The sequence below is a fragment of the Crinia signifera genome, chromosome 1 (assembly GCF_055691185.1).
Source record: "Crinia signifera chromosome 1, ASM5569118v1, whole genome shotgun sequence".
Classification (NCBI taxonomy): domain Eukaryota; kingdom Metazoa; phylum Chordata; class Amphibia; order Anura; family Myobatrachidae; genus Crinia; species Crinia signifera.
Window position 1 is genome coordinate 29610846 of NC_139217.1, and position 26169 is coordinate 29637014.

The 26169-nt window shown below is 47.4% G+C and overlaps 1 protein-coding gene across 1 annotated transcript; it reads right to left on the minus strand.

Annotated features, from left to right (window-relative positions):
• Nucleotides 1-18013: 18013 nt before the first annotated feature.
• Nucleotides 18014-22252, minus strand: LOC146075282 (uncharacterized). Its single transcript, XM_083184372.1, has 3 exons — nucleotides 21783-22252; nucleotides 21215-21283; nucleotides 18014-20919 (listed from the first exon to the last, which is right to left on the minus strand). Exons 1-3 carry the CDS (start codon nucleotides 22249-22251, stop codon nucleotides 20231-20233), a joined length of 1227 nt encoding a protein of 408 aa, XP_083040498.1. The 5' UTR covers nucleotide 22252; the 3' UTR covers nucleotides 18014-20230.
• Nucleotides 22253-26169: the final 3917 nt, after the last annotated feature.

Genomic DNA, 26169 nt, shown 5'->3' on the forward strand with positions numbered 1-26169 from the left:
GTTTTAATGACACCCGCTGCTCGTACAGCTGCCTGCCCCCTCTCTCGTTCCTCGAACGCCTGCGAATGTATGTCTTGCATAAACATCCATTTGCAGCCTTAGGTGTGGGAACCAAATCATTAAATGGTCGCGGACCATTAAATGATGTGGAACGTACACGCTAAACGAAGGCACTCTCAGGAGCCTTAGCTGTGCGTGTTCCCTGTACGTGAACAGGGCGAGCAGCTGCCCCCGGCAGCCGGAACACCTATAAAACACTGGGCATTCCCATGGGCGCCTCTCCTCGCCGCCGCCCAAAACCTCCCGCCCGCAGTGGTAGGTGCAAACAGGATGGCGAACTAGCAGTTCACCGTGCCCGCTCGCATCCGGCGTTTTCACATGGGCATTACCAAAACATTGGCCCCCATGCAAACGCGCGGGGGCCTTAGTGAACCAGAATAACCACAAGATCGACATTGACACAAGATCGACATTTTAAAAAAGGTTGAATCAATGGTGGGTCGGTGCATGAAATTATTGACATGGTTTTTTTGCCAATTTTTTCTGAATTTTTTGGGGACTTTTTCATTCTTCACTACCCACATGGACTAGAACTGAGAATGGTAAAGAGAACAGAGCACAATGGCGAGCGAAGTTGTTGAAATGGCAAAAAGATAACTACAGGTTGAGTATCCCGTATCCAAAATGCTCGGGACCAGGAGAATTTTGGATAACGGATTATTCCGTATTTCGAAATATTTTAATATTTCAATGATGTATTTTGAAGTATCTTGCATTTATGTTGTATAAACACATCAAACACATGAAATGCACACAAATATATTTTATTTGTTCAAAAAACAAGGTTTCAAAACATGAAACAAAATGTGTGTACTATCTCAGCACTGAATTTGAATGCCAAGCAATCATTGTCTTGCACATACAGTATATAGTGCCAGTTACATATCATGTCACCAGTAGTGCTGTTACAAATGTCCCCAGTGAGTTTTTTAGCAAAAAAAATTTTACTTTCTGGAATGTATGGTTTTCAGAATAATTCGGATAACGGATATTCGGATACGGGATACTCAACCTGTAATAGCCTAAGGCTAGTAGTGAACAGGCGCCTAATAGGGTGGTTTGTCAAGCAGCTCCTCTAGGGGGCGTCAAACCCCTATATAATATATATGGAAAAAGCAAAAATGTTGTTGAAATTGACATAAAAAAGTGAAAAAGTAATGTCAATCATGTATCCAACCCACACTATATCCTGCACTGTATCTGAGGCACACTGTATCTAACCTGCGCTGTATCCAAGCACATCTATACCCTGCGCTGTATCCGAACCACACTGTAATCAACACTGTGTGTGTGATCCACAGGGCATCTTGCAATGTATCTTATACACACTGTATCTAGCACATTATCCAACAGACAGTGTATCCTGCACTGTATCCGACACCAGAGGCGGAACTACCATTGGTGCAGCAGGTGCCCTGCACCGGGGTCCCAAAGTACTAAGGGGCCCGTTGCTGCTCAGACCAGCAATGACTTCTTGGGTCTGGGTAGAGAAGGGGGCGCAAATTATATTTTTGCACCTGGTCCGCCACTCACAAGTTTCGGCCACTGTCCAACACACTGTGGGCCTTATTCTGCTTGGAGCGTCCGGGCCGTACGCGTACGTCCCGGGGTTTTTCACGATCTGCGCATGTGCAAATACGCTAATGCGCCGGCGCGAGCACTCCACAACGCTTACGGCCGGTGTCTCAACGTGCGAAAAAACCTGTACGCGAGCGTACGGGTAATGGGGCGGCATAGGGGCGTGCTGATGGGAGCGGCCGAAATAATGAGGGAAAATGGGCGTAAATATGGGCGTACACGAGGGTGTGCACCAGAAATGAGCGGTGCTACTACCGCACGATCGACTGAGGCACCGTTCGTTTCGGACACCAAACAGGCGGCCGCCAACCGCCAGCTAAAACCACTCCTACAGATACCGCTTGCCAGCGTGCGCCTGAGTTGGCTAATTAACGCTGATTAGTACTTAAACACATACACCTGAATGTAATAAGCAATGCTGCAGTCTATTAAGTCCAAACCATGATTTCACTGCCTGCAAGCCACACATACAGCACGCAAACACATTGGAAGCTTATGTTTCTATACTTCTCCACATTTAAAGGTTTGTTTAATTTAAGGTAAGAATCTTTTTATACGCTAAGGTAGGTATTTGATAAACAGACACATTCACTACGTGCTTTCATAGACTTTACGCAGTAGCACACTCAATCTACACAAGTCGACATGTGTCAACGTGTTCACTCTAATACTAACATAGGTTTTGTATTTAGGATACAATAACATAAACCACATCTAACACCTACAAAGGATGTTTCAGCAATGTTTGAAGCCCATGACCACTATTTTCCACACAATCTTTGTATAGTACCCCAAATTATGACCTGTACCACTATCTCATCTGCTATGATTTGGATTTCACTACACTCTGGATGTAAGATGCCACCAATCACATTATTGCACTCTCATCTCTCTAACAAAGGATTCCTACATCTGCTTATGACACTGTCAAATCATATATATTTTAAAAGTTATGCATGTTTGTTCACAAGCTAATTTATCATGTTTGGCCCATTCACACATCTTTTTTTAGGGAGGACACATATGAATTCCTACACAAATGTACCTTTTCACCCTTGTTTGTCTGCCTCACCCACTCCATGAGGAAAGCATTGTTCTGGACCTGCTTTTACCTACTACTGTAGGAGCTACCTCACCTGCACACAAACTGCTTTCTCACCTATTAAGTTGCTCTGCACATGTGCTGACACAAACTAATTAGCAGGGAAAAGTTGGATAGGAACATGGGAATGGCCATGGAGAGGGTTACACATGGGAAACTTCCACCACACTTCAACAAATGTTCAAAAATACCCTGGTCAGTAAGTACACATAAATCTAGTATTTGTTTCACACAAGAAATGACACATACCACAATTTAGATGTAATTTGTAAAATAAATTTATTTGCTGTTCAGCATCACAGCTTGACACTTTAATGTGAGAAATCAAAAAAACAAATAAAATAGACACACAAATAATAAAACAGCCAGAACAAGAGGTTGCATATCTCCAAACATGTGTTACCCTGCAAATGCAATGGTGAAAGAAATGGGGACACCAGAATACGTACTGCAACTACCAGGGTGAATACTAAGCAAGATACACACCACCAAAAAAAAAAATCCTGCATTTGTAGAGGTCAAAATACGAACTTTCATGCCCATGGCACGCAAATGGATCGATGGGCAACTCAGGAAGCGGATGTCCAGTGCAATTTAAACCTTTGGCCTCCAACCACAGAGGAAGTGAACCAGGTCTCATTTGGGCCCTTTTTTGCCCCTTTTAGATGGGGCCTTGGGGACAGGGGCCTTTGGGTCAGCTGGCTTTCGGCGTCTTCCCCTAGTCGCCACAGGAGGGTCAGCCGAGGTGGAAGGTTGGGGAGCAGCTTGGGGTGGGGCAGCAGATGGGGGATTGTCCCTTAGGGACCTGGCGGTGGACAGCTGCTCCGCAATAAGTTCATTCTGGCGGCTGAGGTGTTGGCTAATGCTTAGCATGCCAGCCGCCAGAGTTTCATTAATGCGGTTCAAGGCCTCAACCTGCAGCTGGTTTGTGGCCTTCCACTCCGCCAGAAAATCCGCCACCTGCTGCTGACGGATCGCAGCATCCACCCCTTGCTGCTCGATCCTGTCCAGCGTCACCAACAGGCTCTCACTCAATGTCTCCTGTGGCTGGGGCTGGGGGCGACGTCTTGCTGTAGGCTGGACCACCTGCTCCACCTGTGGCTCTGCAGAGGAAGATGCTGCCGGTACATCCTGACTTTCTGCTTCTGCTAGGATAAGAATTGAAAACAATGTCACCATCACATACGCAATAAAAAATATCTTTCTAAATACAATGCATTACTGTGACTTACCATCAAAAGCAGCAGCAAAGACCTCCGCCGGGAGCTCACTGTCCATATTGGAGATCCCCCTGATCTCCCCCACATCGATGACATCACAGGAGTCCAGCTCCAGGGGGGTAAACTCCAAATGGTCAGGCATAGGACCGCTCCCGGTGGACATGCTGTGGTTGTACCGGTCAGTCATCTTCCTCTTCAGGGCACTTTTGAAGTCAGTCCACCTACAAGTTTAAAAATACAAATATCACCATGAGATATGTGCACCACTGTGCTACGTGTAGGCTTACCACCTAGTCCCTTTAATTCCGGACACATGTTACTTACACAGGTTCTGTGGCAGTTTAAAATTAGGTGAAGTGGAGTCTTGAAGTCAGCCAGCCACAGAACCTGTGTAATTAATATGTGTCCGGAATTAAAGGGACTAGGTGGTACCCGTAGCTACGTGACATTTCCTAGTGTGGGTGATCTTCTGTTTTTTTGCCATGTGTGGCCAAATAATTCTTTGATGGACAAAACCATGTGCACTGCAGGTGAGGCAGGTGTAAAACCCCACCCAAATCGGATTATCTCTGCACAAGTAACACCTGCCTCACCTGCAGTGCACATGGTTTTGTCCATCTAAGAAATATTTGGCCAGAAAGAGTGAACTAGAATAAGGGCCTCAGTTCCTGCTGGAGACTGCTGAAAAATTGCCCTGACAAACACACTAACCTTTTCTTCACCGCGTCCCAAGTTCTGACCACTGGTGCCACCTGGTTCACTTCCTCTGTGATCTTGTCCCAAAGGTTTCGCCTTGCACTGGCACCCGGCCTCCTGGTTGCCAATTCAATCCATTCGCGTGCCCTGGGCACGAGAATTCGCATTTCGGCCTCTACAAATGCAGGGTTTCTCCTTCTGGTGGTGGTATCCTGCTCAGTCATCACCCTAGATGTTGCAGCACGTTTTCTGGTGGCCCCAGTTCTCTCACCATGCACCTGCTGGGTCACACCTGTTTGGAGAGATGCAACCTCTTGTTCTGGCTGGTTGCTTGGCCCTTGTGGAGCTGGTGGAGGTTCACCAGGGCCTGTTACTGAGGGGCCCGCTTGATCTTGCAGGCGACTCCTCTCTTGGGCCCTCCTTCTCCGCTCCTCTTCCCTCTTCTGTAATGCTTCAAGCATGGATTCTGCTTGTGCTCTCTGCAGAGCGTCCTCTGCTGCTGAATCGTCAGAGTCAGACATGTTTGCAGCAATTGTGGGCTGCATCTGACTGAATATTTATATGTTAATCTCCCGCCACGAACAAGGGGGCGTATATTTTTCCCCGCAAGGTAGATGCAAATTTACGCCGATATTTCCCGCCGATAATTGCCGCTTAAATTACGCAGGTCTCAATGCACCTGATTAATCACCCGTATATGTATATACACAGGTTGTGGAGCATTGTGGGCTACATCGTGAAATGTGTGCACCTGTCATTCCAATGATGAGTGTTGTCACCTGGTATCTGTTGGAGTTCGTGTATGCTTTGTGAGTCACATTTCAAAACATCACGTTATCATGCTTGCCTTGCATATGTAATGTGTATGAAATTGTCATACAGCAACATGTTGCATTGTGGCCCTTTAAGCAGCGTAGTTATAAGTTGAGGGTTGCGTGTATTATTTTCCGCCTACTGTATATACAGTACTCCTCCCCATGCATATCGGTGTATCGTGCCCCCTTTAAGCAGCGTAGTTATAAGTTGAGGGTTGCGTGTATTATTTTCCGCCTACTGTATATACAGGACTCCTCCCCATGCATATCGGTGTATCGTGCCCCCTTTAAGCAGCGTAGTTATAAGTAGAGGGTTGCGTTTATTATTTTCCGCACACTGTAAATACAGTACTTCTCTCTTCATTGAATGCATGCTGTTGGTTGTGGTGTGTGTATATCGGAACGGTCCGCGTAAGTTTCTATTCGCATCCAGTTTGTTAATATAAGAGGGATTAATAAAGTTAATACCAAACAAACAATTTTTTCGACCAATCAGCAAGCACCAAAAGTGATATATGTACCTGCAATTAATAACTGCGCCATTGCCAATATGACTTCTACAAGAGCCAGGCCCTTTTCTACATCAGAGCTTTTGGCCCTGGTGGAAGTGATGGATCGTCACCTGGGGCCCAGGGGCCCATATGTATCTAATGCGGACAAGCGGCGGGCTTATAATGCTGCCCGCCGCCTGATATTTTCCACAACCGGCGTCCGCAGAAGCCTGGGCCAGGTTGAGCGGCGCTGGTCCGACCTGCGCCGGCGGCAGCCGGTTCTACTCAGCAGCCTTCGCCGCCATATTGCCCGATGTAAGTTTTGATTACTAGTATGTCAGCGTTTTTTAGCAATGTTTGGTGTACTTTTTATAAATATGTTCCTGAGTATGGGGGTGTATATGGGTGTATAGGGGGTGTATATGGGTGTATAGGGGGTGTATATGGGGGGTATATGGGGTGTATATGGGGGGTATATGGGGTGTATAGGGGGGGTATATGGGGTGTATAGGGGGTGTATATGGGTGTATATGGGGTGTATATGGGTGTATAGGGGGTGTATATGGGGTGTATATGGGGGGTATATGGGGTTATAGGGGGTGTATATGGGTGTATAGGGGGTGTATATGGGGTGTATATGGGGGGTATATGGGGTGTATAGGGGTGTATATGGGGTGTATATGGGTGTATATGGGGTGTATATGGGGGGTATATGGGGGGTATATGGGGGGTATATGGGTGTATAGGGGGTGTATAGGGGGGGTTTAAGTAGTTGATCAGTTTTTGGGTGTAGGATATCAAATAGTTTGCATCATAAATGTCTGAAATTTCACAGCAATGATAATTGTGAAGGTTATGAGCATGACTAATGTGAATTTTGCTTTCCCCCTTTTTTATGAAACCCAATCTTCGATTTCTATGCCATCAACATGAACATTTCAGCACGGGCAAGGGCACGCATTCAAGCCCGGGAGCAGGCAGCCCGGGACCAGGCAGCCGAGGAGGAGGAGGAAGAGGAGGAGGAAGAAGAGGAAGAGGAAGAGGAGGAGGAGGAAGAGGAGGAGGAGGAGGAGGAAGAGGAGGAGGAGGAAGAAGAGGAGGAGGAAGAAGAGGAGGAGGAACAAGAGGAGACCCAGGGTGCAGTTTGGACCCACACCATTTCCCCATCCCCTTCCCCCTCCACAACCCCCACCCCCTCCACAACCCCCCCCCCCTCCACAACCCCCCCCCCCTCCACAACCCCCACCCCCTCCCCAACCCCCACCCCCCCCCTCCCCACCCCATTTCCAACCCCCCTACACCTCTCCACCACCCACCCCCAAACCTCTCCACTCCCCAGTCACACCCACTACCTCGGTCCAAACACCAGGACCATCCTCCTTGCTCCTGCCCCCCCCAACCACTCCACAGCCAACCAGCGGCGCCCAGGATGGCTCAAGTAGCCGTAAGTAAATAATGTGTCTAATGTTGACCTACACATTTCTACACATAAACAATCACAACAACCACATATGTGTATCCAACATCAACATTAGTTGCAACATATCACTGCAGGCCGACCATGAGGTGTGTCCTGTCCTTCTCCAGGAACAAGGCTCCCCTTGGTGGTTTTTTGGAGTGTGGCCATGCCTCACCCCTTGAATAATTGACATAACAGTACATCCAATGAGATATCCGACATTAGTGGTGTGGTAGTTATGTGGCTCCAGGTGTTGGGTAACTCCAGTTCCCAGCATGATGTGCAACACAGGGCCAGATTATAATGGAGGCGCAAGGGGTCAGTGCCCCTGGGACCCCCTCTAGCTAGGGGCCCCCTGTGGTTGTCATTTTTTTTTGTAAAAATAAAATGTTTAAGTTATGTTTTTTTATTTAGCTAAATGTTTTGTGCATGGGTGGGGTAGTGCTGCAGCTTCACCTATCTGCCAATGTGACAATGATTTATGGTGCTGAGCATCGGGAGGCAAGGCACACTGATTGCACAAGTGTGCAGTGCATTTCTGGGAGTTGACTAAGTCCCATGACACTTTGCACCAGAGGACAGAGGCTGAGAAGTTTGTGCTGAGCTCTGATTGGTGGAGCTCATTACATGCTTCTAAGGTCCATGGAGAACAGCAGCAGCAGCTTAGTCATAGGAGGGTTTTTAATCAGAGGCAGCACTAGGACTGTGAGGTCTCCTCCAGAGTGAGGGCAAGAGGGACAAACACAGGCTTTTCATGTGGTATGGTGTCTATTATTATTCCGAGTGCCGCCAACCCCCTGTCTATATATATATATATATATATATATATATATATATATATATATATATATATATATATATATATATATATCCCCTGCAGGTAACCATTGACCAAGTTTATTCTGCCTTTACTCTATGTTTTGACAGTATAATATTCGCCCATGCAGTGTGCGGCCAGTAATGACAAGTGCAAGGGGGCCCCCCGCTCTAAAGTACCCCGGGCCCCCCAAAGGCTTAATCTGCCACTGGTGCAACTTAAATGTAGAGATTGTTTTGGTAATAGTGTGTGAGGCCATGCGGATGCATGCTTTACAAACATAGCTGTAGGCCTATAATTTGTACAGCAATGTCCTAAATTTAAAATAGTAAGGAGTGCTTAAGCCACAACAATGTCATAACCCTTAAATAGCACAGGCTAATTGTGAGGTTAGAGGAGAGTCCCCCCAAAACCAAAGTACCAATTGGGATACAGCAATTGATGAAGGAGTAATTGAATTAATGTTATTTACTATGTACAGTATGTGTGTGTTAACATATTATTTTTTAGTACTGTGTTTACAGCAGACCCATCTTCAATGTAGTTTACAAATGTATGTGGCCTTCACACATAACTCTGAACTTTTTATTATGTACAAATACAACAAACATTTGTGTATGTTATATATTATTTTTTTTTTTTTTATCCCTTCACTACAGACACTGAACAGCAACAGGAGGAGGTCGCCAGAATAATGAGGGAAATGTTCCTGACCCTCCTCTATTTATTGATTCTTTTTGGGCAACTGGAGGCCCTCATTTAATTTATTTTTATCCCCCCCCCCCTTATTATGTTTGTTACAAATAAAAGTTTCAATTCTGTTATAAATTGCCTGTGTTTTTACTAATAAATATGTTAGAGGGCTTGTAAGGGTAGGTACATACAGATGTGTACTGTACGTTATACTTGTAATTTGAGGTGAGGGGTAATGATTGATGTGTGAATGTGTGTGTTTTTGAGTAAAATAACACATAGTGAAAATGCATGAATGTTTAATGTTGTTCGATTAAAACATCACACATAACATCAGGGTAGGTATACATGTTACACATTTTGGACAAAGTAATTACGTACATAATTTTGTACATATACAGAAACACCAACATAACTTGATTTAAAAGTAACAGCAATATGGGGACACATAGATAGTGATTAAAATGCCACATTAGAACATAACAAATATACATGTAATGAGGGTTAAAATGTAGTTTTATTAGGTCTTTATTAAGGTAGACAATTGAGTTAATAGAAAACAATAAGTGAATAACAAATAGATTAATTAATCAATTGTCAGATTAGTAGTTGAGAGGCAAGATTTGCAGGTCCATATATGTGAAGGGTATGCCAGCGTGCACGGACGTACGCTCACTCTCACGAGCGGTGACATAAGCTGAGTTTTCCATTGAAAACAATAGGGACCCGTCCGTGCAAACTGGCGTACGCTCAGATCTCCGCAAGAAGGCGGTGGTGAGACGGAGGAAAGACGGCCGTAGACGGCGCCGTACGCTCAGTTGTACGCCTGTTGTAGGAGTGCAAGGGCTGGGCCGTCCGCGTACGTTGCCGTACGCTCATTTGTACGGCACTCCCCTTCTACGGTATTTCTGGCCGTACGTAAGCGGCTGATTTGTGGGTGGACTTAACCCTAACGGCCGCGTACGGCTAGCGTGCGGTAATGGCGAACGTACGCACGTTTGGCCGCTCCGATCAGAATAAGGCCCTGTATCCAGCACTGTATCAAACACACACTGTATCCTTCCTGCACCTGTGTGCTTGCTGCAGCAGTGTGGTGTAACCCTGCTGTGTGTGCCAGTGCCGTGTGGTGTTACCATGTGTGTGCTGCTGCAGTGCGGTGTGACCTTGGGGGGGTCACCAGCACAGCACCAAAATGTCTGGTGATGGTCCGATACAACAGTCCCTCAGGTGACAGCGATAGCCCATGATCGTGACCGTTTAGTCTCCAGCCTCCGTCTACCCTCACAGTGTAATCTGTACCATTTCCTATTGATTGTGTATTGATAAGATTTCGGTCTGTAAACGGTAACAATGCCCTTTCAATGTGAAAAGTGATTATTCCTAGGAGCGCGGAGTGTTTATGTCGGGAATTACAGGGTTGCGCTTCGCTGTTTCTTCACTGTCAGAAAGTGAAAGGTACGAAATTGCTGTGGATGGTAAAAGACGTTCTTGAAACTCAATAATCTGCAGCACTTTATGATAACTCGCGGCTGATGAAGGGAGTTAGGACGAGTCTCTAAAACTAGATTTCTGGAGAAAAATGAGTCATTTACTCATATCATCACACAGGGTATGATTAAATATGACATCAGAGCAAATAGTGTTTCTTCTTATAAATCTAGGAGAAATCTTTCTGCAGCTTTTCAAAGTCTGTCAGTGCAGCCAAAAACATTGCCTGCCCTCTGCTGCTCCTTATAATATCACTTTAATGTGATGTACAGTATAAGAAGAGATGGCAACGGAGAATGTTGTTATAGTAATTCTCATCAAAGTACAGCTTATTAAAAGGGGCGGGTATAACATCATGAGGGGTGTGGTTATGCATCAGAGGTTCAAAAATGTATTGTCAAACGGGCACTGAAAACTCACCTATTCATCAAAGCATACCCTTCCACTGCATAAACTAGTCCTGCAGAAACTAGCTGGTTCTCCGACCCCTTGCCTGTTTACATCCTGCTATCTAGCCACCACCCACTCGCTTGCACCTCTTGTAATCTGTCTGTTTCCCCTTCCTACTAGTTTGTAAGCTCCTCTGAGCAGGGCCCTCTTCCCTCCTGTTGTCAAAGCCCTCTTCTCTTCACATGTCACTCACAGCTCTCCTATACTCAAACACTCAGTGACCATCTTCGTCCGCATACTCATCTCCATGATTGACCTGAAGCCTATTATAGTATGTAGGTCGAGCCCTCACTACTTATATCAGGGTTGCCTACCCTCTTGGAATGGCCGGGAGGGTCCCGAAAATCGGGTCACCCTCCAGGCCCCCCGGAAAGGTGGCCAACCCTCCCGGATTCTGGGAGACCCCCGCTCCCCTCCCCCTGATTGCGACCCCTAACCACGGCGTTTAAATTACCTTATGTCTGCAGATCTCCAGGGAGGGGACGGGGCTAAAGCATCATAATCGCGTCATTTAGCCCCGCCCCCTCCACGGAGATAGGCAAACTAAGTAACTTTCCTTCATGGGGCGGGTCTTAACAATGTCACATTTAAGCCCCGCCCCCAAGCTCCTGCTGAAAGTCTCCTCTTCGGGCTTCTCCCGGAGAGGAGCTTTTAAAAGTCGGCAACCCTGACTTATATTTAAGCTGTAATGTGTATTGAACTGTGGCGCTCTTTATTTGTACTCTACAGTATTTTTGTTATTTATTCTATGTTATGCCAAGTTTTCTCTGTACTGTTCCTTTGTACGGCACTGCGAAACACTTGTGGTGCCTTATAAATAAAATTATAATAATAATATAATAATTGTCCCAGTTAAGCAAAAATCTTAATATATCACACTCTCTGTGGTTGATGAATCAAGCAGTAGAACAAACGAGGGGCCGATTAGGCATGAGAGGGGTTAAGACTCCTATGTTTTTTTCCTGTTAAGGTCATGTGACAAACTTGTCACAAGGCATACCTCCATGGGGTGACCTATCAGTCACCCTTAGGGGCCAATTATGTCAGGAGGAGGGTCCCATGGGGGCTAGCTTAAATAGTGGGGGAGGAGCTGCACGCTCTCCTGAAGTTTTTTTCTGAATCCCGCCCACCTGCCCAAAACCTATTATCTGTTTTTCTTGATTGTCACTGCTTTTTGTGTGTTGAGGCGCAGCAGGGTGGGAGAACGCTGCATTTTCATGGATTTAGAACGTATGCATTCATGGTGGGGCACCTTCCCTCCGAACATCTGGCGAGTTTGTCCTGCTCTGTGCGAGGGGACCTGGGCGTTGCTTGTGCCGTTCTGCGGTTCACATCCAGACTGGCCCATGAGGGTTAGGTGAGCCCCTACGATGATAGTATCTGTCAATAGATGGGGACATCTCAGTTGACTCCCAGAGCTGAGCTCAGGTTACAAAGCTGGAGCGGAAATGCCTTGTTTCTTGGCCACCTTTTTTTCTCGTTAGGTCAATTAGTGATTGGAATAAAAAGCTGTGACCTTTTAGCCAAGCCGTATTGTGCCCGTGTCTTTATTAGATGAGGGTTTAAGATAAGGCTTATGTATATTGTATGTTACTGGTTAATGAGTTTTACAATGTTTAGTTATGTGTTAGAGTACGGATGGTGTAATGGTTACATTACTGCCTCACAGCGCTGAGGTCATGGGTTCTATTCCCACCATGTGTTATATATACAGGGCAGTACGGATGGTGTAATGGTTAGCATTACTGCCTCACAGCGCTGAGGTCATGGGTTCTATCCCCACCATGTGTTATATATACAGGGCAGTACGGACGGTGTAATGGTTACATTACTGCCTCACAGCGCTGAGGTCATGGGTTCTATCCCCACCATGTGTTATATATACGGGCAGTACGGATGGTGTAATGGTTATAGCATTACTGCCTCACAGCGCTGAGGTCATGGGTTCTATCCCCATCATGTGTTATATATACGGGCAGTACGGATGGTGTAATGGTTAGCATTACTGCCTCACAGCTCTGAGGTCATGGGTTCTATCCCCACCATGTGTTATATATACGGGGCAGTACGGATGGTGTAATGGTTAGCATTACTGCCTCACAGTGCTGAGGTCATGGGTTCTATCCCCACCATGTGTTATATATACGGGGCAGTACGGATGGTGTAATGGTTAGCATTACTGCCTCACAGCGCTGAGGTCATGGGTTCTATTCCCACCATGGCTCTAACTGTGCGGAGTTTGTATATTCTCCCCGTACTTGCGCGGGTTTCCTCCGGGTACTCCGGTTTCCTCCCACAATCTAAAAATATACTGGTAGGCTAATTGGTTTCCAACAAGTATTAACCTTAGAATGTCTATGTGTGCGAGTACATGTGGTAGGGAATATAGATTGTAAGCTCCACTGGGGCAGTGAATGTTCAAATATTCTCTGTAAAGCTCTGCAGAATATGTGTGCGCTGTATAAGAAACTGGTAATAAAAAAAATAATACATTTTGGTATTGAGATACTCACAATATAAACTAACTCTTATGATGCCATTGGAAAGGGGTGCGGAGTGCGACGAGGCGGGAATATTTAATGAAACTCTTAATTATTGGGCCAGGGCTAGTAGGAGGTGCTCCAATCAGCTTCATTGGGTGACAAAAATACCCATTTAGGAGGGTGGTACAGTAAATATGTCCCTTTCATATGTGTGATGATTTCTATTTTGTTCTATTTTCCTGCCAGACCAGAGCAGGTATACAACAGCTTCCCCTCTTGGCCATTATACTGCGCCTCATGTCAGCCATATTATCCCAACATCAGATGTAAGATGGCGGCGGGGCTGGCAGACACGTGGTCAGACAGAGAGGAGCGTAGTGTGATCAGATTTCTGCACCTAAAGGTCACATCAGCAGCTGAAATTCATCGGCAGTATTCACTGCTGAAAGAGAGGGGAAGGGGCCACAGTTAAGTTGCAAGTATAGTCAGAAAACTGAGGGAGAGACAAGTACATTTACAGAGGAGAAAGTCCTCACAGAACTCTCAAAACTGAAAGTGGATAAATCAATGGGGCCAGATGGGATACATCCAAGGATACTAAAAGAGCTTAAAGGGGAGCTGGTAAAACCAATAACAGAATTATTCAACCAGTCACTAGCTACAGTACTGGAGTAATCCCAGAGGACTGGAAAACAGCAAAGGTAGTCCCACTGCACAAAAGTGGAAGCAAGGAAGAGGTAAGCAACTATTGACCAGTGAGCCTTACACCAGTATTAGGGAAATTGATGGAAACACTCTTAAAACAAAGAGTTGTAGAATATCTCAAAACCAGAAATTTACAGGACCAGCATGGGTTTACTGGGGGAAGATCATGTCAAACAAATCTTATTTACTTTTTTGACTGGGTGACTAAAGTAATAAATCAAGGTGGGGCTGTAGATGTAGCTTATCTAGACTTTAGTAAAGCTTTTGACACTGTCCCACATCGCAGACTGTTAAATAAACTTGAAAGCTTGGGATTGGATTCTAAGATAGTTGAATGGATACGAGCATGGTTGCAGGACAGAAAACAGAGAGTTGTAGTAAACGGAGTACAGTCAAAGGAGGGAAAGGTTACAAGTGGAGTACCCCAGGGATCTGTACTTGGACCGGTGCTTTTTAATATCTTTTATCTTTATTGGTGATATTGCAAATGGAATTGAGGGTAAAATGTGCCTTTTTGCAGATGACACGAAGGTATGCAACAGGGTAGACACACCAGGAGGGGTAAAACAATGATTGAGGATCTAGGTAGATTAGAGAAATGGTAAAGAGAATGGCAACTACAGTTTAATGCCAAAAAATGCAAAATCATGCAATTGGGTCTCAGAAATCCAAAGACTAAATATAGTATAAACTAGGTGATTCATCGCGCCCTACGGGCGCTCTTCACACCGTCGTAAGGGGCTGCGCCCCCTTAATTTGTGAACGTTTGTATATGAGAAATATGGTTAGAATTGTATGAAAGATGCCCTGTATTGAAACTTAGGTGTCCGCGAATCGCGGGAGGGGGGGTCGCGGAGGGTGCCGCGAATTGCAGGAGGGGGGGTCGCGGGGGGTGGATGCTGCGAATCGCGGGAGGGGAGGGATTGCAGAGAATCGCGGGAGGGGGGTCGCGGGGTGGGTTGCCGCAAATCGCGGGAGGGGGGTTACGGGGGCGGGGGTTGCGGCGAATCATGGTAGGGGGGGTTGCGGGGGATGTGCCGTGAATCACGGGAGGGGGGGTCACGGGGTGGGGTGCAGAGAATCGCGGGGGGGTGTGTGTGTGCCGTGAATCGCGGGAGTGGGGGTTGCGGGGGGGTGGGGGTGGGGGTGTGACGCAAATCGCCACAAGAAAAAATCAACACAGAAAGGTCAACACATGTAAATGTTGACATAAGTGTGGCACTTCATTGGTGTCCATGTCGACACATGAGAATGAATATGAAAACATTCAAAAAATGAAAAAAAAAAATTCAAAAACTCATGTCAACCTTTTTCATTGTCGACCATAGCCATGTCAGTGTTTTCTATGTGCAATTTAATTCTGGAGCTGCCGCGAATCACGGGGGGTGCCGCGAATTGCGGGAGGGGGGGGGTCGCGGGGTTGGGTGCCGCGAATCGCGGGAGGGCGGGGTTCACAGAGGTTCCGGTGGGGGGTTGCCGCGAATTGCGGGAGGTGGGGGGTCACGGGGGGTGCCGCGAATCGCGGGAGGGGGGTTTGCGGGGGGGTGTGACGCGAATCGCCACAAGAAAAACTCAACACAGAAAGGTCAACACATGTAAATGTTGACATAAGTGTGCCACTTCATTGGTGTCCATGTTGACACATGACAATAAATATGAAAACATTCAAAAAATGAAATAAATCTTCAAAAACTCATGTCAACCTTTTTCATTGTCGACCATAGCCGTGCCAGTGTTTTGCATGTGCCATTTAATCCTGGGGCTGCCGCGAATCGCGGGGGGTGCCGCGGTTTGCGGGAGGGGGGGGGGGGTTGCGGGGGGTGGGTGCCGCGAATCGCGGGAGAGCGGGGTTCATGGGGGTTCCGGTGGGGGGTTGCCGCGAATTGCGGGAGGTGGGGGGTCACGGGGGGTGCCGCGAATCGCGGGAGGGGGGGTTGCGGGGGGTGTGATGCGAATCGCCACAAGAAAAAATCAACACAGAAAGGTCAACACATGTAAATGTTGACATAAGTGTGCCACTTCATTGGTGTCCATGTCGACACATGACAATGAATATGAAAAAATTAAAAAAATTAAAAATAAATCTTCAAAAACTCATGTCAACCTTTTTCATTGTCGACCATAGCCATGTCGCCATGTCAGTGTTTTGCATGTGCCATTTAATCCTGGGGCTGCTGCGAATTGCGGGGGGGGGTGCCGCGAATCGCGGGAGGGGGGTCGCAGGGGGGGTGCCGGCAATCGTGCAAGGGGGGGTCGCGGGGGGGGTCTTTTTGCCGCGAATCGCGGGAGAGAGGTCGCGGGGGGGGGGTTCCGCGAATCGGGGGCGGTCACGGGGAGGATTTGCCGCGATTCACGGGAGGGGGGGGTCGCGGTGTGGTGGTTATGCCGCGAATTGCGGGAGGGGTCGTGGGGGGGTTCTTTTTGCAGCGAATCGCGGGAGGGGGGGTCGTGGGGGTGTTTTTGCTGCGAATCGCGGTAGGGGGGGTCGCGGGGGAGCGGGTATTTTTGCCGCAAATCGCGGGAGGGGGGGGGGGGCGCGCAGGGGGGAGGTTTTGCCGCAAATCGCGGGAGGGGGGCGCTCACCTGGTGGCTGTGGAGTAGCAGTGCTGGGCAACATGGGAAGGCAGTGGGTGTCTGGCACTGTCTGTGGGCTCACTGGGCTGGTTCTCTGTCACATACCTCCCAACATGACCCTCTCCAGGAGGGACACAATGCTCTGTTTCTAGACTTCCCCTTAATGTATGATTGCCATCACCTGTTTTAATCAGGTTAATTTCTCAGAAAGGTGTTCAGCACAGATGAAGGCAATCACACATTAAGAGGAAAGTCCAGGAACAGAGCGTTATAGACACAGACACCCACTTTGAGTGACAGATGTAGCCAAATATATAGGAGATGGCACTATAATGGAAACTACTGAGGAAGAGAGGGATCTAGGTGTCACTATTTCAGGGGACTTAAAAGCAGGTAGGCAATGTAACAAAGCAATAAAGAAGGCAAGTCAGATGCTTGGTTGCATAGGGAGAGGTATCAGCAGTAGAAAGAAAGAAGTAATAATGCCACTGTATAGGTCATTGGTACGACCTCACCTAGAGTATTGTGTTCAGTTCTGGACGCCATAACTCCAGAAGGATATAAATACATTAGAGACTGTACAAAGAAGAGCAACTAAAATGGAGCATGGCCTACATCACAAAACGTACCAGGAAAGACTAAAAGATCTTAATATGTATACTTTAGAGCAGAGAAGGGAAAGGGGGGACATGATAGAAACTTTCACATATATCAAGGGTTTTAACAAGGTACAGGTGGGAGACATTCTTCACAGGAAGAGGAGCAGCAGAACACGGGGACATGCACTGACACTAGGGGGAGGAAGGTACAGGTGGGAGACATTCTTCACAGGAAGAGGAGCAGCAGAACACGAGGACATGCACTGACACTGGGGGGAGGAAGATTCAGGGGAAATGTGAGGAAGAATTACTTCACAGAAAGAGTAGTAGATAAATGGAATAGCCTACCATCAGAGGTGGTAGATGCAAATACAGTAGTACAATGTAAACATGCTTGGGATAGGCATATTGATATCCTTACAAAAAATAAGGATCAAATATGGTTTGAGGTAACATGTTTAAAAAAAGGGGCAGACTAGATGGGCCAAGTGGTTCTTATCTGCCGTCAAATTCTATGTTTCTATGGGTGAGATTTAATGGGATGAGAAATTCAGAAAATGAGAGATTTGGTGAGAAATCTCCATTTTTTTTTAAAGCAGCAATCATTTACACTGCTAAACCAGTTTGATTTTGCAGTGTAAATGATTGCCGCTTTAAAAAAACTGGAGATTTCTCACCAAATCTCTCATTTTCTGAATCTCTCATCCCATTAAATCTCACCCTATGGGTGACATTCTATGGGATGAGATCTGTTTTTTTTGGCGTTAATTAGACCACAAAATGGCGATATCGCATTTTTCCCTGAAATCGCCAATTTAATGGGATGCGCTAAGGGGCTGAAATCGCATAATATGTGCGTTAAGGTATGCGGAACAAAAGTGCGAGATTATTTCGCATTTATATCGCATCCAGATGTTTTCGTATAGGAAAGTATACAAATCGCTTATTTAATGCAATGCGTTTTCGCAAATCGCACTTTTTAGGTGTCTAATTATCGCACTTATTTCAGACCAGGTTCTGTTTGGCGAATTTGCACAGAACTCATTTTGGTCAAGTGCACACATGGTTAATTTCAACACAGGTGCCCTCATTTTCACTCACAAACACCCCTACATAAACCCCAACAGCATTTAGGACACCTGTGAGGGTTTGAAACATGGAGATTTTGCAGAGTGGTTTGGAGTTGATGATTTGTGATGTGGCCCATTTGGAGGAGCTGCGCAGGAGGGAGGAAGCTGCGCGCCAGATCCAGGTAGCCCCCCGACTACTGCGTACCCCACGTATGTATCGTGCTCGGCTCTACCTGGACTCCCTCTCGGATCAGCAGGTTGTGGGGATGTTTAGGCTGAACCGCATTAACCTGTTGGACTTATATGAGCAGGTGAGAGAGGATTTGGACCCTTTTGGGGAAGGCAACTATGCAGTGTCTGGGCTGCACAAATTAATGTGTGCCCTCTACTATTTGGCCACAGGCTCCACTCAGTCTGTGACCTCATGGGCCTTGGGGGTATCACAGGCCACTTTCTCTAAGCATTTCACTCAAGTGTTACTTGCTTTAAAGAAGTTGTGGCGGACATACATCAGATTCCCCAGTTCTGAGCAGGAGTGGCAGGACCACAAGTTGGCTTTCTATAGACTCTCAGCATTCCCTCGCGTGCTGGGAGCTATAGACTGCACACACATTGGGATTAGGGCACCGCACGTGCGGGGACACGTCTACGTCAATAGGCGTGGGCGGCACTCCCTGAACGTGCAGGTTGTATCCAATGCAAATTTGAAAATCCTGAGTGTTGTTGCAGGCTTTCCGGGAAACTGCCATGACGCCTATATTCTGAGACACTCAGCCCTCTGGAACAGATTTACCAACCACCAAATGCCAGAGGGCTGGCTACTAGGTAAGTACCTTTTAACATAATACCCTGTCTGTCCCTAATTGTACCTGCTGCAATGTGTGTGTTTCCTCTTTCACAAGCATATTGCTCTTCTACCATTGTGTCCTGTTTGAAATCAACACATACATTACCATATAAGGCAATCACTTCCTATCTGTGTTTTAGGTGACTCAGGATATGGTTGTGTTTCCTGGCTCATGACACCTTTGCGCACCCCAGAGGGCCCTGCACAGCACCGGTATAATGAAGCCCACATTGCAACCCGCAATGTGGTGGAGCGCACATTTGGCGTCTTGAAGAGTCGCTTCCGGTGTTTGGACAGGTCGTCGGGTACACTGCTTTACCACCCTGGCAAAGTAGTCATGATTATCCAGGCTTGCTGCATGCTGCACAACATAGCCCTGTCTCAACCTGCCTATGTGGAGGAGGAGCATGCAGCAGTCGTTGAGGAAGCCCAACCTACCACACCTCCGGTAGTGAGGGGTACGCAGAGGGGGAATCTGGTGCGCACACACATCATCAGCCGATACTTTTCTGGTAAGCACATGTGCCCTGTACTGCAAAATGTACCTGTGCTGTAAGTGTACTCATTAACTAATGTGTGACCAATACCATCTGCTTCCACCCACATTTAGCCTAATACACAGAGCCCAACGGATGCAGATGGTGGTGCTGACCTATCCCTTGCTGATATCTAGCTTGTAAGTACTTTTCAGACATGTATGAATGATGTATGCAGTCAAACATGTCTCACTGGTGGTGTGGAACTACACGTGCCAGCATGCCCTGACACACTCTAAGCATTACAGTCCAAACCATGAGTGTCAGAGCCTGCTGGAATATGTAGATGCACAACCTTTGCCAGCCAAGGAGATACCCCACACTACTTTAGTGCAATCCCATTGTCATATACCATTGCAATATTTTAGACTGCACACAATAATTGCTTAAAAAATAATACACAAACACAATGGTATGCGGCTAGACATTTTTACTTCTGTATACTTTCTCAGACGCAATCTGCATTTTTGCAGGTGAAAAATAACAACTCTGGGGGCATGTTACAAGATGATTGGGAATGGGAAAAATAATGAAACATATGTAGGAGCTACCTTCTCCCAGCATCAGGCACCCCTACACCACTTCTAGACCCTGTACCAAGCCCACCACGGGTCCTAACACTCCGACGGGGTGGGGAAGTGGGGGAGCCACTTATTGGGGTGCTGGATACACTGCTGAGGGTGGATGCTGTGCCACCTCCCACATTGGCTTCCAGCTGCTGGATTTGGGCCTGCATAGCTAGTAAGGCATTAGTCTGCGCTGTGCATGATTGGGTGAGTGCAGCAATACTTTGCGCCAGGCTGCCAATATGCCTATTCTGCTCCCTTACAGCAGCAGTTAGCTCAGCAAGACGGGTGTCAATGCTGTTAGCAATGCGCACATGAGTGCCTACACCTACCCGTACACTACGTGCCATTTTCCGTAACTGAAGGAAGGTGTCACGCATGTACCCCTGGATATTACCTATTTGGAGGCTTTGGGAGGCCATGAATTCTATCTGTTTTTCCTTGAAATTAACCAAGGAGTTAGCTACTTGGGAAGCCGAAGCGGCTGTATGGGGTGTGTTGGTGGGTGGGGGTGGGTTGGGAGACACCCCACTTGGGGGAAGATCACTCTGTGACGAGGTCTGTATTTCTTCCTCTGCCGCAAAGGTGTCGACTGGTTCAAGAATGATGTCCATTTCGTCTAGCACCATCATTGAAGAATCTGTTTGGTTTGACCCTAGTTGTATAGCACCTGTGGATACAGAGAAGAGGTAAGTACTCATGCATATATAGGCCACACTGTCCTCTATACTGTTTTACATAGGGCTTGAGATGCTGGACGCAAATACCTAGGGGTGTTATGTACTTACACATGTACCCCGATACAGCATGTAACATTCACATTAATAATATGTCACATGCGTAGCTCAGATGACATTCATTTCCGTTGCAATGTAGCAACAGGAGTTGAATGTGGTATGAGATATTGTTGAGGTGACATGGGTGTGTGTACTGTATGTGTAATGGTGTGTTTTTTGTTCATTTACCTGCTTCCGCAGATTCTGCAGCAACGGGCCTTCTGGTCTTGGATGCGTGAGCACTTCGGGATTGACAATCTGTAGAAGGAAAGATGGCCAGGCATTATGGACCTTGCAATGGGGAAGCATTTTGTGCAAACAGGCATTGAGATGACAATAATGGACAATACCCTTTGGACAAGGACTGCTTTATTTCTTTGGCACCATTTTGTTTTGGAACCCACAGATTTTTCTGTGACATTAATAAAATTACACTATTGTACACATGACAACTATTGTATAATCTTTGCTATGTAGGCATGGCAGCTAAACCACCAGTACACCTCTGGGTTTTTGTCCACATACATGTTAGGCTGCTAGAAAGAATGTTACAGTGTTAATCAATGTGAGCAGTTGTGGAACAACAAGGCCCAGCATTATCAGCAATTTTAAAGGAGTAGCAGGCAATTTCTTGTGCATGACCTTGCTGGGCTATGTAGTTCCACAGCAGCACTTTACTTAGCATAACAATACAAGTGAACATTATAGTTATAATACATTAGCATGTATGTTTAGGATTGCATGTGGTCACACTTACCAGCTCTAGATGGCGTTTGTGGCCTATCGGTATCCGCCACGTGCATGCCAGGCAGGACCTCAGGGGGGATGATGCGCTTCAGCTTCACCTCATACGAATTGTAGCACACAGTGGTGGGGCTTCCTCCTCCAGTCTTGGTGGCCTCCTCCAACTCCATGGCCATTTTATTCTTCAACTGCCTTTTGATGTCGTTGAATCTCTTTTTCACATTGCGGACCAGGCGCTTGTGCTGACTCACAGCGTTCACCGCCTGGGTGATGTCCTTCCACATAGCCCTTTTGCGCTGTGCAGTGGTCTTGTGGTGAGATTTGCCAAGCAAACGCTCAAACACTGGCAGGATAGCCCGGACAAGTGCTGCATTTTCTTCATAGGAAAAACGCACCTTTCTGCCACTTTTGGTGCGGCCAGCTTCAACCTCCTCCTCCTCCTCCTCATTTTCAACACCAGCCATGTAGCCCTCCTCCTCCATGGCAGTGTCTTCCTCCTCCTTACCACCATCTGCCTCCACCTCTGACATGTGGCCCTCCTGCAGCTGGTGTGGGGTATGATCAAGGTCTTGGCTGTAGGATGGGGATGTCAGGGGATCCTCCACCTCCTCCTGCTGGGGCTGGACGCCCAGGGCCTGGTGTGAGGCTGCCCTTGCTGTGGCCATGCTGCCTGCCACACTGCTGCCTCTCACACTTGTCTGGCTGCTGCCACTGGTCCCTCTGCCACTGCTCCCTCTGCCACTGGTCCCTCTGCCACTGGTCCCTCTGCCACTGCTCCCTCTGCCACTGCTCCCTCTGCCACTGCTCCCTCTGCCACTGCTCCCTCTGCCACTCCTCACTCTGCCACCAACACCTGTTCCTGAACGCACACTGCCACTGCTCCTCTCCATGCTCCTTACTTCCTATCAAAGAGTGAAATGGCGCCAATGACCCTTTATATAGGGGGTGTGATGCATAATGGAGGGGACACAGGTGGGCCAATAGGTTGGGGGGTTCTTACTCATGCGGAGACAGTTTTGTATATCGCACTCCGGTTGGTCCAAAAATCGCACATGACCGGCGGAAGAATTCGCACTATTTTGTTACTTAAAAGCGCACCACTTCGCCGCAAATCGCACCTATTCGCACTTTTCAGCCTCCAAAACGCATCACATTAAATATGCGAATTATGACTGAAAAGTGCGATTTGCAAAAGTGCGATTTGCGGCGATGTGGTGCGCTAAAAAAACATGCGCATTTATGTGCAAGCATAGAATGTCACCCTATGTTTCTAACTTGTCTGTGTTTATGGTGATGATGTAATGTCACACAAACAGGTCTAATGGCTGTGAGGGGAATCAGTGGTCTGCCCGCTCTGGTCTGGCTGGACATTAGATGATGGGGGTAATTCAGACCATAGTTAAGCGTCCGCCTCGTTAGAGTGAAATTTCGCCTTGTGAATCAATGTGCTCGCTATGTGAATGGATGTGTGCCGCTACAAATCTCCGGCACCAGAGACAGAGCATTACTCCGGCACCAGAGACAGAGCATCACTCCGGCACCAGAGACAGAGCATTACTCCGGCACCAGAGACAGAGCATCACTCCGGCACCAGAGACAGAGCATTACTCCGGCACCAGAGACAGAGCATCACTCCGGCACCAGAGACAGAGCATTACTCCGGCACCAGAGACAGAGCATCACTCCGGCACCAGGGACAGAGCATTATTCCGGCACCAGAGACAGAGCATTACTCCGGCACCAGAGACAGAGCATTATTCCGGCACCAGAGACAGAGCATTACTCCGGCACCAGAGACAGAGCATCACTCCGGCACCAGAGACAGAGCATCACTCCGGCACCAGAGACAGAGCATCACTCCGGCACCAGAGACAGAGCATCACTCCGGCACCAGAGACAGAGCATCACTCCGGCACCAGAGACAGAGCATTACTCCGGCACCAGAGACAGAGCATTACTCCGGCACCAGAGACAGAGCATTACTCCGGCACCAGGGACAGAGCATTACTCCGGCACCAGAGACAGAGCATCACTCCGGCACCAGAGACAGAGCAATACTCCGGCACCAGGGAGAGCATTACTCCAGCACCAGAGACAGAGCATTACTCCGGCACCAGAGACAGAGCATTACTCCGGCACCAGAGACAGAGCATTACTCCGGCACCAGAGACAGAGCATTACTCCGGCACCAGAGACAGAGCATCACTCCGGCACCAGAGACAGAGCATCACTCCGGCACCAGAGACAGAGCATCACTCCGGCACCAGAGACAGAGCATCACTCCGGCACCAGAGACAGAGCATTACTCCGGCACCAGAGACAGAGCATCACTCCGGCACCAGAGACAGAGCATCACTCCGGCACCAGAGACAGAGCATCACTCCGGCACCAGAGACAGAGCATTACTCCGGCACCAGAGACAGAGCATCACTCCGGCACCAGAGACAGAGCATCTCTCCGGCACCAGAGACAGAGCATCTCTCCGGCACCAGAGACAGAGCATTACTCCGGCACCAGAGACAGAGCATTACTCCGGCACCAGAGACAGAGCATCACTCCGGCACCAGAGACAGAGCATCACTCCGGCACCAGAGACAGAGCATCTCTCCGGCACCAGAGACAGAGCATCTCTCCGGCACCAGAGACAGAGCATTACTCCGGCACCAGAGACAGAGCATTACTCCGGCACCAGAGACAGAGCATTACTCCGGCACCAGAGACAGAGCATTACTCCGGCACCAGAGACAGAGCATTACTCCGGCACCAGAGACAGAGCATTACTCCGGCACCAGAGACAGAGCATTACTCCGGCACCAGAGACAGAGCATTACTCCGGCACCAGAGACAGAGCATCACTCCGGCACCAGAGACAGAGCATTACTCCGGTACCAGAGACAGAGCATCACCCCTAAATCTGCCCCTTAGTTCCTTTCAATCACCTTGTGAATGGGGTGCATATAGAAAAGCTAGCCGGTTTGCATCGGTGCATGGCCTCGCACATTGGTACTACTGGACGTATGCAGGTGCAATGTATCGATAATAAGGTCAAGTCTGAATTACCCCCAATGTTAGAAGTCTTGCCACCTTATTAAACCACCCTTGTGTGTGTACTGTATACACACATACACAAACACACGCACACAGACACACACTGCAGGGAGAACCAGTTCCAGAGGTGCGCCTGCTGACGGGGGGATAAACAGCCATCCCATTCTTCATGTAACACTGGAATAGCTGATCGTCAAGTTCTCATTTAGATGCTGAACTCAGCAGAAAGGTAAATAGGGCCACTGTGACGGTAATAGCTTCCAACTACCAAGATTCATGAAAATGAGGACGTTTCTACTCAATGGAGTATTTACAGTACAGAAAGCACTAACTCTTCCCATTACCTTTTAAAAATGAAATGTGGCTTACAGTACAGTATACACCAGTATAACCTGTACCACCTATTCCGGAAAACCACTGCAGGTATTAATGGCCATTATACTAACTGACTGAATAAATCTAAAAGTTATATAGTAGTTTTGCCAAATTAGCAGTCTGATATTCAGAAACTCTAATACTACATGTTCAAAGTGGTGATTTGTCAAGTTAATACACTAAGATAATTGATTCTGCTCCATAGTATAGAAAGGAATAACTACAGCAAATTAATCATTAATTAGAATCTCAGACTTCGCTGATCGGGATGAGCTGAATGTAGTTTCCTCCCTGTAAAGTTAGACCAATCACGGGAGTTTTGTACCGGAAGGAGCCAATAGCAACACGTTTCACAATCCAATAGTTTCCTATTTATTTCAGTAAGCGGGCTTGCCTCTTCCGGTCATAGTAGTGCCCGAATCTCACTCCCCCCCCCCCCCCCCCACTGCCAGCGGGGTTTAGGGTGAGCTGTAGAAAGGGAGGGCTAAGGGAGGCAGAGAGAAGGTTTACTTACCATACCCCAACAGCGCATACAAAATTTTACCCCATTTTCACTTTAGAGCAGGCATGTCCAACCTGCGGCCCTCCAGCTGTTGTGAAACTACACATCCCAGCATGCCTTGCAATAGTTTTAGCATTCCCTAATAGCAATATTTTGGCAATGCATGCTGGGATGTGTTGTTTCACAACATCTGGAGGGCCGCAGGTTGGACATGCCTGCTTTAGAGCATCCCGCCTTATGTCCTTTAATTTTAACAAATATATTAAAATTCCCATTTTCTTCCCATTTTTGCTAAGCCATTACTTACGTTATTTGCATTTTCTTAGAATTAATACACCAAAGATTCATTAGTGCATTCCAAGAAAATACTTATAACGTACTGTGGGGTATATCCAATGGATGCTGGATCCATTCCGAAATTCTTTTGTCGGGATGGATACGTCATGAATTATCCAATGCAGCGGGGCGGGGACTG